The 16,304-nt window shown below is 37.1% G+C and overlaps 1 protein-coding gene across 2 annotated transcripts in view; it reads left to right on the top strand.

Moving 5' to 3' along the window:
- Positions 1–16,304, top strand: part of PRKD1 (protein kinase D1) — a 275,027-nt gene that overhangs the window by 216,818 nt on the left and 41,905 nt on the right. For both annotated transcript variants that reach the window (XM_080918823.1, XM_080918822.1), the window contains 6 exons: positions 8,632–8,842; positions 8,985–9,062; positions 10,613–10,817; positions 12,203–12,326; positions 13,767–13,844; positions 15,252–15,531. In XM_080918823.1, coding sequence (XP_080774949.1) covers positions 8,632–8,842; positions 8,985–9,062; positions 10,613–10,817; positions 12,203–12,326; positions 13,767–13,844; positions 15,252–15,531 — 976 coding nt within the window. The remainder of the gene's footprint in view (positions 1–8,631; positions 8,843–8,984; positions 9,063–10,612; positions 10,818–12,202; positions 12,327–13,766; positions 13,845–15,251; positions 15,532–16,304) is intronic.

Here is a 16,304-nt window from a genome sequence, read left to right as displayed (position 1 = left end):
AACAACTTGCGACCTCAGGTCTAAGTGGACCAATACTCTCCTATGGTCTTCTACGGCCTCTGTGGGCACTTACACACATACATGCATGCATACATGCACATGATAAGTTTGAAATCAAGCAGGTTTACAGTCATACACACTTATAAAATAAGTTTAAATGTTATATACTTTAAGGAAGGAAGCAAAGGAGAAAGGAAAGAAGGGGGAAGAAAGGGAGAGAGGAGCGTAGTATTTGAGGAATGGTCTTCCTTTTGCACTGACATTCTTATCTTTAGTTTACTGTAGTCTTCAGCATCCCCTATTACCTCTTTGTCATGAAGACCTACACCTTATTTTTAACTGTCTGTGAGCATTTAATCTTGCTTGTTTCTTTCATTAGAGCAGAGGCCTACACAGATTTCTTATAAAAGTAGATGTAGGGAACAAACAGAGAGTAGTAGAGGCTGGAAACATTTTTGACCATCTGTTCGCTTTGGAAAAGTTTAGCTTTTACTTTCGGGAAGCATATTCAGGAGACTGTTTTTCTAAAACTTTACATGTTTGTGGAATCCATTTGGTTGGTAGATCTTTTTTTTTTTCATCTTTGAAATATTTGTGTTACATCACCAGTGTTGGGATGAAGAGATGTTAGCAGTTAAGGGCATATGTTGCTCTTCCAGAGGACCTGAGCTCAGTTACCAGCACTACATAGAAGGTCACAACCATCTTCTGGTTTTGTTTACAGTTTATACAATTGGTGCACAGCCATATCTGTAGGCAACATAGCCAAACACATGAAATAAAAATAAAATATCAAAATTAAGTTTTTTCTTCCTGATGTCACATTCATGCAAGACTTGGCATAGACATATATTATGTTACTGTAATAACAAAATGAATATTTCAAAGGTACTCTGTGTCATGTTAAATAAGACCTCAGAGCCTATATTTGAGTATCTCATGAGGTATTTCACCCATTCTTCTCAAGCACACACTTCTCAAAACCAAATTTTTATTTGTACAAGAAATGTGTAAAATTAGAAAAATAACACAATGAATATATGTACACATGTAGACGTATATATGTTGTTTTGTTTATTTTTAACAGTAGAATAATTTCCCATTGAGTAAACATATCACATTTTCATTGTCTGTTCATCCATTGAGGGTCATTCTGGCTGTTTTCAAGTTCTGGTCATTATTAATAAAGCAGAAATGAACATAAATGAGCAAGTGTCTCTGTACCAATACATAGAAGCCTTTGGGTATATGCCTCACACTGGAACTACTCTATCTTGAAGTAGATCTATTGCCAGATTCCTGTGGAACCATCACACTGATTTCATGGCAGCTTGGGACAGGTTTATATTCCCACCAACAATGTCTGAGTGTTCCCCTTAGCTCACACCCTTGCTAGCATGTGCTGTCAAATTCTTTTATTGATACTGGCCATTCAGATGATATAAGATAAAATCTCAAGGAAGTTATTGGTCACATATCCCTGATAGCTAAAGATATTGAACATTTCTTTCTTTTTTGTTTACCAAATTTCCAACATTTTATACCAAATGTTGCTCCCTATCCCTCTTCCCAAAGTTCTTCTTCCATGCCCCTTCCCCTTTGATTTTGAGAGGGTACCTTCCCTCAGACATCCCTTCTCCCTGGGGCACCGAATTTCTATGTGGTTAGGCACATTCTTTCCCACTGAGGCCAGGCAAGGCAGTCCTCTACTACGTATGTTCCTGGGGCCTCAGACCAGCTCGTGTATGCTCTTTGATTGGTAGCTTAGTTTCTGGGAGCTCCCAGGGGTCCAAGTTAGTTGACACTATTGGTCTTTCTATGGAGTTGCCATTCCATTCACTTCCATTAATCTTTTCCCTAACTGTTCCATATGAGTCCCCAACCTCTGATCTCCATCCAATGATTGGTGGTGAGTATCTGAATCAGTTTCTGTCAGCTGCTGGTAGAACCTCTCAAGAGTTTTTCAAGTATTTCTCAGACATTTGTGGTTGATCTTTTGAAAACTCTGATTAGATGTGTTCACCATTTTATAATTGGGCTATTTATTTTCTTGATAATGTTTTGCATTGTTTTGTTAATTTTTAGTTCTTTCTATATATTAGATATGAACCACACTGCTTTTTTTTTTATTTTACAGCTGTAAAAGACAGATATAACAAAGAATATTGCTTCTGCTTGGAGGCCTTGTGTTTAACAATTGGGACAAATTCACAAAGCAATTTCTGCATTGTACGCAATTGTTCATTTTTCTATTTGTCTTTAACTTAAAAGTTTTTTCCAAAGTCTAGGCAAAAAAAATGGTTATATGGATTGGATATTATTTAATAAGTAGACATGTGTTTGGGTGTTTCGGGCTTTGTTTTGAAGCATGTTTTTCTAGAAGATTTATCCCTCAGAAAGGCTTGTGTTAGATGTTTACATGGATAGCACTGAACAAACCACCAGGAGAGGAAACATTTCCAGTCTGCTTTCCAGGGAACTAATGAAGATTTCATTTCAAAGCGAATACACTGTTTGGGGAAAATGCTTAAAAGAGGTTCAATATTTAAAGACAAACTGGCCCTTGGGAGTCCCAAGATGTAATCAGAGCATTACTTACTGGGACAGTGCCAACTTTGCTAAGTCATTAATGTAGAGTATGGAGTTAAAAGCAAATTCTAATCCTCCCTCATGAAAGCAGGTATGCTTTATTTCTAAGAAGGCTGCCAATTCCAAGGCTTGTATAGAGGATAGTCATTTTAGGCAAAACACTGTTGGTGAGAGTTCATTTGAAAAGCTGAAGTTTTTAAAATAAAACCTCTATAATATTACATCGATATAGTCCTCATTTATGGATTTAAAATTAAGTTTACATAATTGTTCTGTTCTGATATTCTCCTCATACACTAAGAATGAAATAGCACTGTGTGTTCTGTGTAAGCACTTCACTGTCTAGTTTGTCAAATCAAGTAAGTACAAACACCTACCCCAAACCTTACTGTATGAGCATATTGATCCTGATATTAATGTGACACCTGGAACTTCATTCACAGGGCCTAGGACTAATACAAAATGTAAATTTTTGAAGTACATATTTTTGCATGTGCTTCTGGTAATTATAGAGAAAGTAATTTAAATCAGTTCTTGAAATTTGGGCCAGTGTTTGTTCTGAACATATTAATGAAACAGAATTTACGAAATACAGCTGTTCTGTTCTCAGAGCCTTTCAACATTTCTCCTGTTCCATGAAAAAGAATTACAGTGCAGAATGCCCAGGCTTACCAAATACACAAAGCCAAACTAGGTCTTAAGTGACAGTCCAAATCCTCTACCTGCATAAATTCAGAAAAACACGCTGCTTTCTATTGTTGCATGTGGAAGGATTTGCTCTCTACAAGAGTTAATTTTAGGGGAAAATATAATATGAGAATCTAGAGTAGTGTAATATATTGAATTAATTACATAGGCTAGTGATAAAAGAAAATAAAGATATTTAAGGAAGAAAAGAGATGGTGTTCTGTACCCAACACAGTAGATGCAAGATAGGTCACATCAGATTCTCACCAGCTTCATACACAAGTTACCTCAAGTACTTTGAAATTAACAAATTTCACAACTTTTGAATTTTTTTCAGGTTTTCCTTTATTTGTTTGTTTTTGTTAGAATAGAGTTTTACCAGTTATCCCAAGCCTAGAACTTGACAATCCTACTGCCTGAGATTTCTGATGGAGAAATTGCAGCCTTGGGCAACCATACCTTGTTTTAAGTTTTGATTTCATGGTTCTGTTCACATGAACATAAACATTCTTAACAGGACTGATGGGAATTCTGAGATTTTACTTCTTGGATACTTGTGTAATCCAGACAATGTCTGTGCCTTGTTTCATGAGCTCCCAAGTCTTGATCTGTTGCTGTTACATTAGTAAAACCCTTGTTCTCCAATTGAAAAGTAGATGAAAGTCATATGAGGTTTTAGGACATCAACTGGTAGTAACCAAATCTTCTCTTTTTTACTATTTTATATTATCCCTCTGACAGCTCACACAGTCTATGTGTATGTAGTTTCCCGAAACAGAATACAGTACTGTAAACCAGCCTTCGGGCAGATGCTCTATTCTCCTTTTTTCTAAGGTACCAATTATCTGATAAAACCGAGAGTGCAAACTGCCTGCCATTATTATATCAATTTCCACATAAGGCACCATGCACATGTATCCTATTTCAAGCCTGTGAAACTTGCTTTTTTATTTAGAAATATAGGTCCAATTGGATATTATTCATTATATTTGAGACTGAAAACAAGATAACAGTAGATGCATCTCTTTGAGATACCACTTGATTTTATTTTTTTGTTTTTTTTTTCCTTTTTTTAAACTTTATTTTAAAAAACAAAGATAAAAGAAAACATGTTAAACATTTTTGCATAAATGTATACAAATACAATTGTGTCAGTGCTTGGCTTTTTTTTTTCTTTTTTCTTTTTTAAGGTTTGATACTCTGCATTAAGGTCTTACTATTTACAATGAGCCACTTGATTTTAAAATCTCTGATGCCATGACTGTCCAGGAAGCTCATTTTCTTTCAGGGATTAATGTCAGTCTATGACTGTAAATTCTGTGACTTGGTGTCCCTTCCCTGTTGTATCATGTGGTCCTGTGAATCCCTTTAGTGTAGAAGAGTCTTTGGGCCAGAGTGCAACCAGTCTCTGTTCTATAAATTTATAATTTTTTATTCAAATTTAAGTGAGTCTATTTTCAAAGAAGTAACTTGGATGATTTCTTAAGAATAATCCAGGTTCTTGCATTTATGAGGAGAAAATCAATGTAGATGTGTTGAGAACGCCTATTTTTCAGATTCCTTCTTGTTCTTTCATGTGAGGCAAACCCATGCTATTGGGATAGCCTTGTGTCAAAACACAGTTCAGAATTAGAAATTCTAAATTGATAGTAAACAGAGTGTGATTTGGCCAGAATTTTATAGAATTTTCCAAATTTGAGAATGTTTAAAGTCTTCTAAGGAGGTAAGGATATTAATTAATCTTTTACTCTGTTCTTTTAAATCTTCAACTATGGAAACAATATCTCTTTTATTGTATTGGTCCCTCTACCTCTCTCTCTTTCCCTCTCACTCTCTCTCCTTTCCCCTCACTTCCTCAGTGTGTGTGTGTGTGTGTGTGTGTGTGTGTGTGTGTGTGTGTCTGTGTGTGTCTGTGTGTGTGTGTGTCTGTGTGTCTGTGTTAAGAGATGCTTTGAGTCTTAGTATGTGGTCAATTTAAGAGAATGTCTCTTGAGCTGCTGAGATGAAAATATATTCTTTAGTGTTTGTGTAGATCAATATTAGGCAATTTGGTTTATTATATTACTCAACTCCATTCTTTCTATGTCTAGTTTTTGTCTGTCTGACCTATCTATTGTTGAAAGTTGAGTATTGAAGTCACCCACTATCACTGTGAGAGTATCAATAAGTAAATTTTAGCTGTTGTAATCTTTCTTATATGAACTTAGATAATCTTTTGTTCACTGCATAAATTCTTGGAAATGTAATGACCTCTTGGTATGTTTCCCTTTTAGTAACTATATAGTGTCATTTCTCCTGTCTTCTGATTAGTTTTGTATTGAAGTTTTGTTTTGTTTTGTTTTGTTTTGGTCAGGTTTAAAATAACTGAGCCTGGTTGCTTTGGGGGTCCATTTATTGCTTCTATTGTCTTACCCCAAAGTGATTACCAACCTTTTATGGTGTGTTATATATTTAGTTGCAGAAGGAAGATTAATCTTGTTTTATGTGTTAATATGTTTGTCTATATCTTTTTATTGGAGGAATTAAGGTCATTTTTATTAAAAGTATTAATGAGAAGTATTTACTGATTCCTATTATTTTTCTATTGTGTTGAAGACCTCTGTCTTCTTTTTCTAACTGTTCTGGGATTATTTATCCCCTATGTCATGTCCACATGTTATAGTTAGCCTTAAATGCATACTGAAGTTTTCATTCTAGTGCTTTCTGGTAGACAGATATTGCTTCAGGTTCTTGTTTTCTGAGCTGTTTTCCTTGCTTTGTCAGTTGTGATTTACAGTTTTACTGGTTCTAGTGGGCTGAACTGGCATCTATGCTCTCTTAGAGGTTGTAATATGTTTACTCAGGATCTTTCTGGGTTTTCATAATCTGTACTGAATATCCAGGTGTTCTTTTAATGAGCTTGCATTTTTATGTGATTTGGTGGTTTTTCCTTGCAGATTTTACTATCTATGGTTTGTTCTTTACATTTAGTGTTTTGATTATTTTGTATTGTGGAATTTTCTTTTCCTGTATATTTGTTTATCTAGGTGCTTATTGTACCTCGTTGGGTGTCTCTTTCTTTAAATTGGAGAAATTTTCTTCTGTGAGTTTGTTAAAATTATTTTCTGTCCCTTTCACTTGAGTTTATTCTGTATCCCTTTAGTTATAGATTTGGTCTTTTTGTAGTGTCCTGTATTTTCTGGATGTTAAGGTCCTGTGGTCTTTTTTATGTTTAATTTTCCTTTGACTGAGTATTTCTTCTACCTTATCCTCAAGATCTAAAATCCTTTCTTCCATGTCTTGTATTCTGTGGATGAGGTTTATCTCTGAGTTTTATTTTTGATATCTCATGTTTCATTTCCAGTTTTATTTCAATTCTTCTTTTCTACTTGCATGCCTTGAATTGTTTTCATTATTCTACTTCAACTGTTTGTGTTTTCAGTTTTAATCATTTATTCACAAACTACTTAAGGTCCTTGAACACATTCCTAATTACTATTTTAAGGTCCATATCTTATGCTCTTTGGTTGGTGGTTTAGTCTCTGAAAGCTCTGGGGGGTGTCTGGTGGTTTCTAAATCACAGCTACTTGTGGTAGCTATGTGGTTTCAAGAAGAGGGCTGCTCTTCATGCAAATACTCATAGAAGAGAGGAGATGAGCTAGACAGAAAGACTGAATAGAGCCACCAGGAAGAGTAAATGGGATTGGGGTCTGCATCAGGAGACTGAGACGATAGGGTAGGAGGGTGCTCTGGGAGGTGGGGCTTAATCATACAATCTCCAGCAAGACTAAGCATGTGTCTGATAAGATTAGAATTAAAGAAAGGGAGAAGATGAAAGTGGATCCCAGCTGAGTGTGGCCACACTGTGTACTGGATAGTCTATGGGTCAGTAGATTCACTGGACTAGAGATGGGCTAAAAGGCAAGCCCTTTCTATGCCACTAGGATGTGTTCATTTTTTTATCATTGAATTCTAATTATGAATACAGCTGTGGATATAACATTCCAAATGAAATCTTCATGATACATTTTGTTTTGCTGCATCTGGTCTATCTTCAAATTTATTTCCCCACTTAGTAATAAGTATCATTGGACTTTGGTTAACCAGAGACTAAAATGGATGGAGATTTTATGCAAGTGGGATTTGATTTTTAATATGTCAAGAGTTGTTTCAATTTTCAAATTTACCAGGCAAGATACAAAGACAGGAATTTTATAGAAAATTAGTACAATATATTGGCTCTAGTCTTTGTTAGCATTTCATGTAAAAGAATTATTTTAAAGTGTGTGAGCTTTGGCTATGAACTTCTAACTAGGACTATCTTTTAAGGCAGTGAACAGTTATTCAGGGAGAGTAGGAGTTTAAGTAATTAGCTATACAATTACTATAGCAACTAACATGTAATAATGTTCACCTTTTATTCCAAATAAATGTATTCTGATATTTCCAAGTGCATGTTCATGAAATTGTTCAAAGGTATGGAAGTAATATTTTATTTCAGTTAATGCAGTTTTAAAAATCTATATACTAGATTTATTAAACAGTTCCCAAATGATAGACAGAAAAGCACAGTAGTATTATTCTTACCCCAAATATCTGTTTTTATGTTCCTCATGAAGCCCATTAGTTGCTATATTTCTCAATTCTAAGAAGGGTTCCCTCACTTTAGTCCTTTCTCTTTTTATATAATTGAGAAATTATTCAAATCACATTAATTTTTCCCTCAAGGAAACTCAAAGAAGCTGTAGGTGTGTTTCAGAGCCAGTATTGTCTAGTGATTGCATTTCCTTCTCTACCTTTGTGAGCTGATGGCACCTCTACTCATGTGAATATGGTGATCTAGAAAATTCCTGAGAGAAGACAGAGGTGGGCTTTAGGAACATTCTTTGTTTTCTTTCAGTTCTGTATTTCTGTGTTAAAAGTAATTAAATTAACACTTTAAAGTAAAGAGAAAAAGAAAATAAGAGAAATCGTTTAAAAATCCTAGAAATCGGGTTCATATATTTAGGTCTCCAGTTTCATAGTTCAGATTAGACAGAGTAACTCAAATATGAGTGAAATCGAGTGTACTACATTAATCAATGAAAATTTGCTTTCAGATTGCCTCATATTAGTGATCAAATCACCGAATTCAGCAGCAAAACAAAATGAAATGTAAAAATAAAGTCCAGGGAAGAAAAGAAGACCCAGATTTAGAAAATTTGGTCACAGAGAATGACCGTGTACCCTGGAACTTAAAGGAGCCTCCTTAGGAAAGGGAAGATAAAAGACCATCCAATAAAAATGTTGATTCTTTCACTGGTTTAAAAAAAAAAACAGTTAAATCAAGTTCAAGTGTCTGGCACCTTATCATCCTTTATTGTTTTCTCAAAATAGCAAAAGTCTCCATCAGAGTCATTTATCGGTCGTGAGAAGAGATCAAATTCTCAGTCGTATGTTGGACGGCCAATTCAGCTCGACAAGCTCCTGATGTCTAAGGTGAAGGTGCCTCACACCTTTGTCATCCATTCCTACACACGGCCCACAGTCTGCCAGTTCTGCAAGAAGCTCCTCAAGGGCCTTTTCCGGCAGGGGTTGCAATGCAAAGGTGAGAGCCACTTGGGCACCATGCACTGGCTACCTGCCAAGCTAAGCCTTAAATGAACCGAAGTTACAGTATTTTCATGTTGCTAAACTTTCTCTGTCTGATGGATTTATTTTTTGTTTTATTTTAAAATCACCCTGATTAGACTGCAGATTCAACTGTCACAAACGCTGTGCACCAAAAGTACCAAACAACTGCTTGGGTGAAGTGACCATCAATGGAGGTAGGAGACAATTCATAGTCATATTTTCTGTTGTGTGGCAATCACAGAAGGTGGTAGTTATGAATTTCAGGCATTTTCTTTTTTATTTTTCATGTGAGAAATTTGTAACTCAGCTCCAAATGAATAGAGGCTCATCCCAGGTCACTGGTTTTTGATGTAACAATAATAACATCTTCACACAGTACACAATGTATGTTGAAAACTTGCATTGCCCATCCTTCTTATTTCATTCCCTAAGCCTAGTTTGTTCAGAAACTTCCTGCTGGAATGCATACAAACTAATGTCCCCATGCAGTTTTTCTGCCCTGCTTCCTTGAAGCCCTAAGACATAAGTTGACTTCTGTCCCTACCCCTGCTGATGAAGGGCAATATCACAGACTGGGCTAGAGGCAAACAGCCACAGATGTCTAGCCTCTGCAGGTTACTGCTTTCGGTGAACCTGAATCCAAAAAAGGAAGAAATATCTTTAATTTGGCCAACCAAATTAAAGTTAAAGAAGTGTTTCTTCCTGTGTTTAGAGTGTTTTCTTGAGAACAGTCCAATGACACGAGTGAGCATTGATATACTTCTTCCCCATAGGTAGTGTCCTACAGGCTATCTTTAACCTGTGACTTAGGACCCAGGCTGGCTTTCTCCATAACTGTGAATTATTCAGGTTCTGTGTTCATACCAAAGGACTTCCAGAAACTCAAGGAGATTAACAGATGTTTGTTCTATAAAAAAGCTAAAGCATACATTATTGCATCTCAAAGAAAGTGATATGGAAGGGGACAGAAAAGCAGGAAGGGGCACTTTCTAGGAGAACAGTCTTATGCATGTAGGCTCCTAGCATAGAATTCCAAAGTTAAGTGAGAAAATGGGAAGCTTGGCGATTTTCCCACTTTCTGAGGCTTGTGATATTGACTCCTTTTCAGTCCCTCCTGGGGAATGTCAATTGGACTTGATAACTAGAACCCAGGGGACATGGAGAAGTTTGTGATGTTGATAACTTGAAGATTGCGTTTTCCCAAGTTGTCAGTGCAGTGTGGTAAGATGGGAACTTCCCAGACTTAGAGGCTCACAGTCTCTGATTGATCTGTTTGTCTTATTTTAAAAGGACCAAAATACTTATAAGAATTTAAAAACTAGAGCTCCCAAGGACAGTTTAATATAGTATGCTACATGATTTAAATGCTAACTGCAATATTAGTTACAGATAATCTACTTTTCACCTGAAGCCCAAACCTATGGTTTTCTTTCTGCAGGCATGCCCCATGAAATATTTCAGGTTTATATTAATTTGTGCTTGGATGGGGCTTCCCAAAACTGTTGCCCTGGGATTCATTCTAGAGTTTCTTCATTGTTAATGTGTATTTGCCTTGGAGAATGGGAAACAAGCATCAGGCTGTGAATCCGTGTGTTTACTGTTTCATACATTCACACACTATGATTCAATTGATATGTGGTAGGTGCCCAGGAGTGGCTTGTAATAGATTTGTGAGGATTGCCTTTCCCTTAAACACTGGCTCCAAGAGGCCAGACTTATCTTTTGGGGTCTATAAATTTTCCAGAATTGCTTAGCCCTGGGGCAGAATCTGATGTTGTCATGGAAGAAGGGAGCGATGACAATGACAGTGAGCGGAACAGTGGGCTCATGGATGACATGGATGAGGCTATGGTCCAGGATGCTGAGATGGCTTTGGCGGAGGGTCAGGGCGATGGTGCAGAGATGCAAGATCCAGATGCAGACCAAGAGGATTCCAACAGAACCATCAGGTCAGAACCACTGTAGGAATCAAGCTCTTAAGTGTTTCTGTCTGTAAAAGAGACAGCGTGTTCCTGACTTTGTTATGAAGAGCTGTGTACACAGGAAAGCCTGTGGAAAGAGGAGGTCTGGTTGCCCTGGAAGAAGAGTTTATTTCAAACCTGGTATTATTTATCTGTTGACCCATTTCCTTTGTTTGTGAAAGATACACATATTTGCTATGGTCACTATTAAGTTAATAGTTAATATTAACTCACATTTCATTGTGTGAAAATGTAATATTCAGGGGTCAGACTCAGCAGAAATCATTTACTTTAAAACTGACCCCTATTATGCATATTACAGTCTGTGTGTAACTCATTGTTCTACATTTTATTTCAGAAATATGTGTAATTTTCTACCTATTATCTATTATCTATATTTATTATTTCAGCCCTGGGTGATCTTCACTTTTCATACTAATAGTCAGTCCAGCATGGCCACCAGGTCAAATGGAACTGTTTCCTGCTATATAATTAAATCATATTGGAGTCATGCTGTCTGTGGCTACTTCATACCACAATGGTTAAATGGAGAATTCTGCAAAACCCAAGATCCTCTTGACCTGACCCCTTACAGAAAACATTTTCTACTCTAATGAATTGACTTGACAAACCATACTGACAATTTTCAGTCCATTTTACAAATGTCAAATTCATTAACACATTGAGATTAACCATGATCATGCAAAGATATGTCGCATGTCTTCCATTTATTGGAACAATAAGCATTCCTTTAGTAGGTAAAAGAATACAGTTCTTTTGTACCTGGGGGTTTGCGGGAAGCAGCGGGAAGGATAAAGAGTAAGAGGGAGAAGAAAGGGTACAAAAAGAGTCACTTAAAAGAGAAAAAAAAAAGTGAAGGGTGAGAATCATGCCATGAATACCAGATATGTAAAAGACTAGGAATCAATTCATCTGGAAGTCGTAGTTTCTTTTGTTTTATTGTGTGTTAAAGAAATCATTCAGACAAGTTTGTAAAGAAATGTATTATCTATAAATTATTCTGCCTGTTGTGTATAACAAAGTTTTCTCTGTGGTTTTGAATGCTATGACTTCAAAACACTGACAGTAAACCCTGCTGTTTACCTAAAACTCTGAAAGCCATCAAGATCAATAAGAAAATCTTGTGTATCTGACTCTGCCAAGGGAGTTTTAAAGTGAGCATCCAAAGTACCTGTCACTCCCCCAAGAAACTCACTTTCTGAGCCATCAACCTCTGACAGTACATTTCACTGAAATGAGACTTACATTTTTTCTTGACTTGTGCTTTGGAATAGTTTAAATGAGCTTTTATTCATGGAAAGGAGATCTGAATGTTAAAATGTTTCCCTGCTAACATATTTTGACTTTTCAAGCCCTTCAACGAGCAACAACATCCCACTCATGCGAGTAGTGCAGTCTGTCAAGCACACGAAGAGGAGGGGCAGCATGGTGATGAAGGAAGGGTGGATGGTCCACTACACCAGCAAGGACACACTGGTAAGGAGACAGAACAGCTCCCTAGGAATCTGATGCTTTGGGGGGCGGGGCTGGGGGAATACCTGACAGATTGTGGGAAAGTAGACCTCCTGGCACAGGCATGGGTCAGCCAAGCACATGCTGTCTGCATGTCTGATGGAGGTGAATAGGTATCAGGGTTAGAATAAACTGCACTAAGCAACTCCAGTACAGAAAAGGAGTCTGCAGACCACTGGGATGTCTACATCCTTTCAAGGACAGCATGAAAGAGGTGCTGCATGGTTTCAATGTATCCTTCTGTGGCCTAGAAGTTTCAAAGAAGCTGCCTTTTGGGAAGCGGGAAGAACACCAGTGACTTACATATTCTCAAGACCTAAATGCTTTGTTCAAAAGTTCAGCCACCCAGGTGTGTGACAACCTTGTAGTGCGTTTCCCTTCTTGCCAGCAGAACCTGGACAGCTGAATAACACAGTTGCGTAAGTGGCTAGAAGAGCACGTCCTTGAGGCGTGGCTCAGAGTTTAACTAAATGACATTCGGAGAGCTTTTCACTCTCCTGTCCCATCTCTACCTGCTAATAGGAATTCCACGGTGTCTTTAGGTAAAGAGACAGGTACCTACACCTTCTTATGGGAGAGAAAATTTAGCTCAAGACTAATGCATACATTGTAACTTCCTTCTTGGGCCAGTTGGGAAATATTTAAGGAGTTTTTAATGTTTGTTTGGCCTAAGAATGGTTGTGAGAGACACCAATAATAATAATAATAATAATAATAATAATAATAATAATAATAATAATAATAATAATAATAATAATAATAAATAAATAATGTCTTTGCTGGTGAAAAGATAAAAATACACTCATGCCCACAAAGGCGAGGTACTGAGAGCAAAGAACCAGTCACCAAGTCACAGTGATTAGCTGAGGACCTAGCTCACAAGAATAGAAGTATCAAGTGCATTTGTCTAAACTTGGAGCCATGAGGTCAAACCTTTTTTTCTAATGGAACCTATTTAGTGAAGTGGTATTCAGTGCTCTCTGGGAAGCAGAAGTGGTATCTAGCTGAATCTCTGGACCTGTCATGTTCTAAAAGATTAGCTCAAACAACTCTTCCACCTGCTACCAAGCCCTGGTTTTCTGTAGGCCACAAAATCTCCTTTAGTTTTTTTAAGCTAATACATGTTAAAAATGGGCGTATTTTGCTATTCATTGTGTGCATGTGAATGGCCAACCAGGGACTTCCCAGGATGCTAATCCAGTGTCTCTGTTATAATTCACAGTCTTCAAAGTAATTACACAAACTGTCACATTATGCTCATCAAATAGTTTCTTGGGTTAAATTGTGAGTTGCTTTGCCTAATGCCCTTAAATTTTTCCTCATTAAATTCATATTCCCTCTAAGAAATTGCACTTGTTTTTATAAAGCTCGCAAATTGTTAACATTTTGTAACTTCTGTTTCAGCGGAAAAGGCATTACTGGAGGTTGGACAGCAAGTGCATTACTCTCTTCCAAAATGACACAGGGAGCCGGTACTACAAGGTGAGGCTGGCGTCTCCCAATTTGGCCTCATGCTAGTCCTTAAGGTAATCAGGAAGTTGGTCCACATTCAGCAGTGTGATCATTCCTGGGCTCCTGAGACAGAGAGAGAGAGCTCTTTTAATAGGCAGTGTGCAGTTTTTGTAGCAATTCAAATGTGACATCATCTGTTGCCAGCAAACTACTTCTGGCTTGGAGGATGCTGAAGAGCTGGGTGACAGAGAAGGAAGTGGAGGGAAAACTAAGTGAAGCATTTCAGCAGAGTTGTTTGGTTTCACTAGAGTCAGTGGTCACAGCCAGTGAGTAAGTAAGTTCCGACATCCTCAGGAACCCAGCACTGCAGGTTAACAGGTAGAAAAACCATCCCTCTGTACTTTCTCGCATTTGATAGGGATCACATGCCTGTATTCATCATCAGCTGTCTGCCTTTCTGCATTAAGTAATGTACATGTACTCTTTAACTTAGTTCCTATGATACTTCAAGGTGCCTATTACACATCTGTGACACAGAAGAAAAGGCTATTACATTTTTAACTGAAAAACTTAATTACTTTAGTTGCTGTATGCATCCTGCAGTACAGTGTGGCACCTTATGTTTTCAGTACTTAAATGATAAAAAAACAATTTGGGGGTTGGGAGAGATGGCTTATTCAATAAATTATCACATAACCCTGAGGATCTGGGATCTGAGGTAAATTCTTATCATCATCAATTATCATAATCATCATCCAGGCATAGACCATGCCTTATAACCTTAATGTAGACACAGCAGATATAGGCAGATTTCTGGAGCCCTTCAGTAAGCCCTAAAGTCAGTGAAAGACCATGTGTCAAAGATGAGTAAGAGTGATGTAGGCACACATTATTTCAAAACAAAACTACGTTGTAAGGAAATTACTCTGGTTTTTCTCAATGAACACTCATCTATATAACTACATTATATTATCAAAGAGAATCAAAATATATTTGACTGAAGTAATTCAAGAAATTCTTGAAATAAAAAACAGCCATGAATAACCAAATGCATTTCTAAAAATGTTATAACTTGCTTCAAAACTTTGTTAGATTCTTCCACCTGCAACAGGACCACTGTTAGGCAGAAAGAGCAGTGGGGAGAAGAAAGAGACCGGGGGCGGGGAGAGGAGAGAAGAGAAGGAGGAGGAGGAAGAAGAAGAAGAGGAAGAGGAAAAAGAGAAGAGAAAAGAAAAGAAAGAGGGAGAGAGAAAGGAAATTTCTCAAAAAGTATAATAAGGCCTCTTGCTATAAAAAATTACATTTTATGCATACTGTATATGTTATAAATTTTTTCGTAAATTTTATTTGTAACTTTCTTTCTTACACGGTAGGTGTTTTATTTAAGATTCAACGTGCATTTGGTTAACTACATTTACCATACTTTGTCTTCCACAGGAAATTCCTTTATCAGAAATTTTATGTCTGGAACCAGCAAAACCTTCAGCATTAATTCCCACCGGAGCTAACCCTCATTGTTTTGAAATCAATACAGCAAATGTAGTGTATTATGTGGGAGAAAATGTGGTCAATCCCTCAAGCCCCCCACCAAACAACAGTGTTCTCACCAGTGGCATCGGTACAGATGTGGCCAGAATGTGGGAGGTTGCCATCCAGCATGCTCTCATGCCTGTCGTCCCCAAGGGCTCCTCTGTTGGTTCCGGAACCAACTCACACAGTGAGTCCAATGGCTTCAGTCTGTATGGAGTATATACACTCAGGCTCCTGAAGGTCACGTAGGAGACCTTCTGCTTTTCCCAAAGAGACAATGAAGAAAGACTTCCTGTGTTGGCTCCAGTTTGTGTCAGAACAAGGAATTGCTGAAGAGAAGCTGTGTATTTACTAAACTATTTCATTTATTAACTTGTTGTACTTATTTTATAATAGAACTTTTATAAGTTAGGAATAATCTATATACTATATGATCAAAGGTGCCCACAGCTATTGTTCCTAAGAGAACCCACTCAATCAGTTGGAGCTTCACCTGGAATGCTACAAATATGAAAAATAAATGTATTTGCCACAAATCCCCTCCTCCTTCTCTACCCATGGTATATGACCAATGTTACTGCTTGATTGCCTTATCCTAGGAAGAAATTTTGTGCATTTGTAAAAGAGATTTAGCCAGAGGGTAATAAAGATGAAATATTGAAGGTGATCTAAAACAAATAGAAGAGTATCTATATAAAATTATGATCTTAAATTCTTTCATGCAGCCTGCAGATTAACCTGTTTTAACATTATAGTATATTGTCATGTACTATAATTGATCTGTCCTAAGTATCTTTTTGTCTCTCCAGCCAGTATATTAAAAAGATATATATGCATATTCTGGATATAAAGAATGTATCTGTATGTAAACTACCTACTTAATCAGAGACTGCTGTTCTAACTCCTAAAACCTCATTTCTTCATGTTTTTCCTACATTCTAACAGAAAGATTTCATTTCT

The sequence above is a fragment of the Micromys minutus genome, assembly GCF_963924665.1.
Source record: "Micromys minutus genome assembly, chromosome: 1".
In the NCBI taxonomy this organism is placed as follows: domain Eukaryota; kingdom Metazoa; phylum Chordata; class Mammalia; order Rodentia; family Muridae; genus Micromys; species Micromys minutus.
This window is presented reverse-complemented; position numbering and strand designations above follow the sequence as displayed.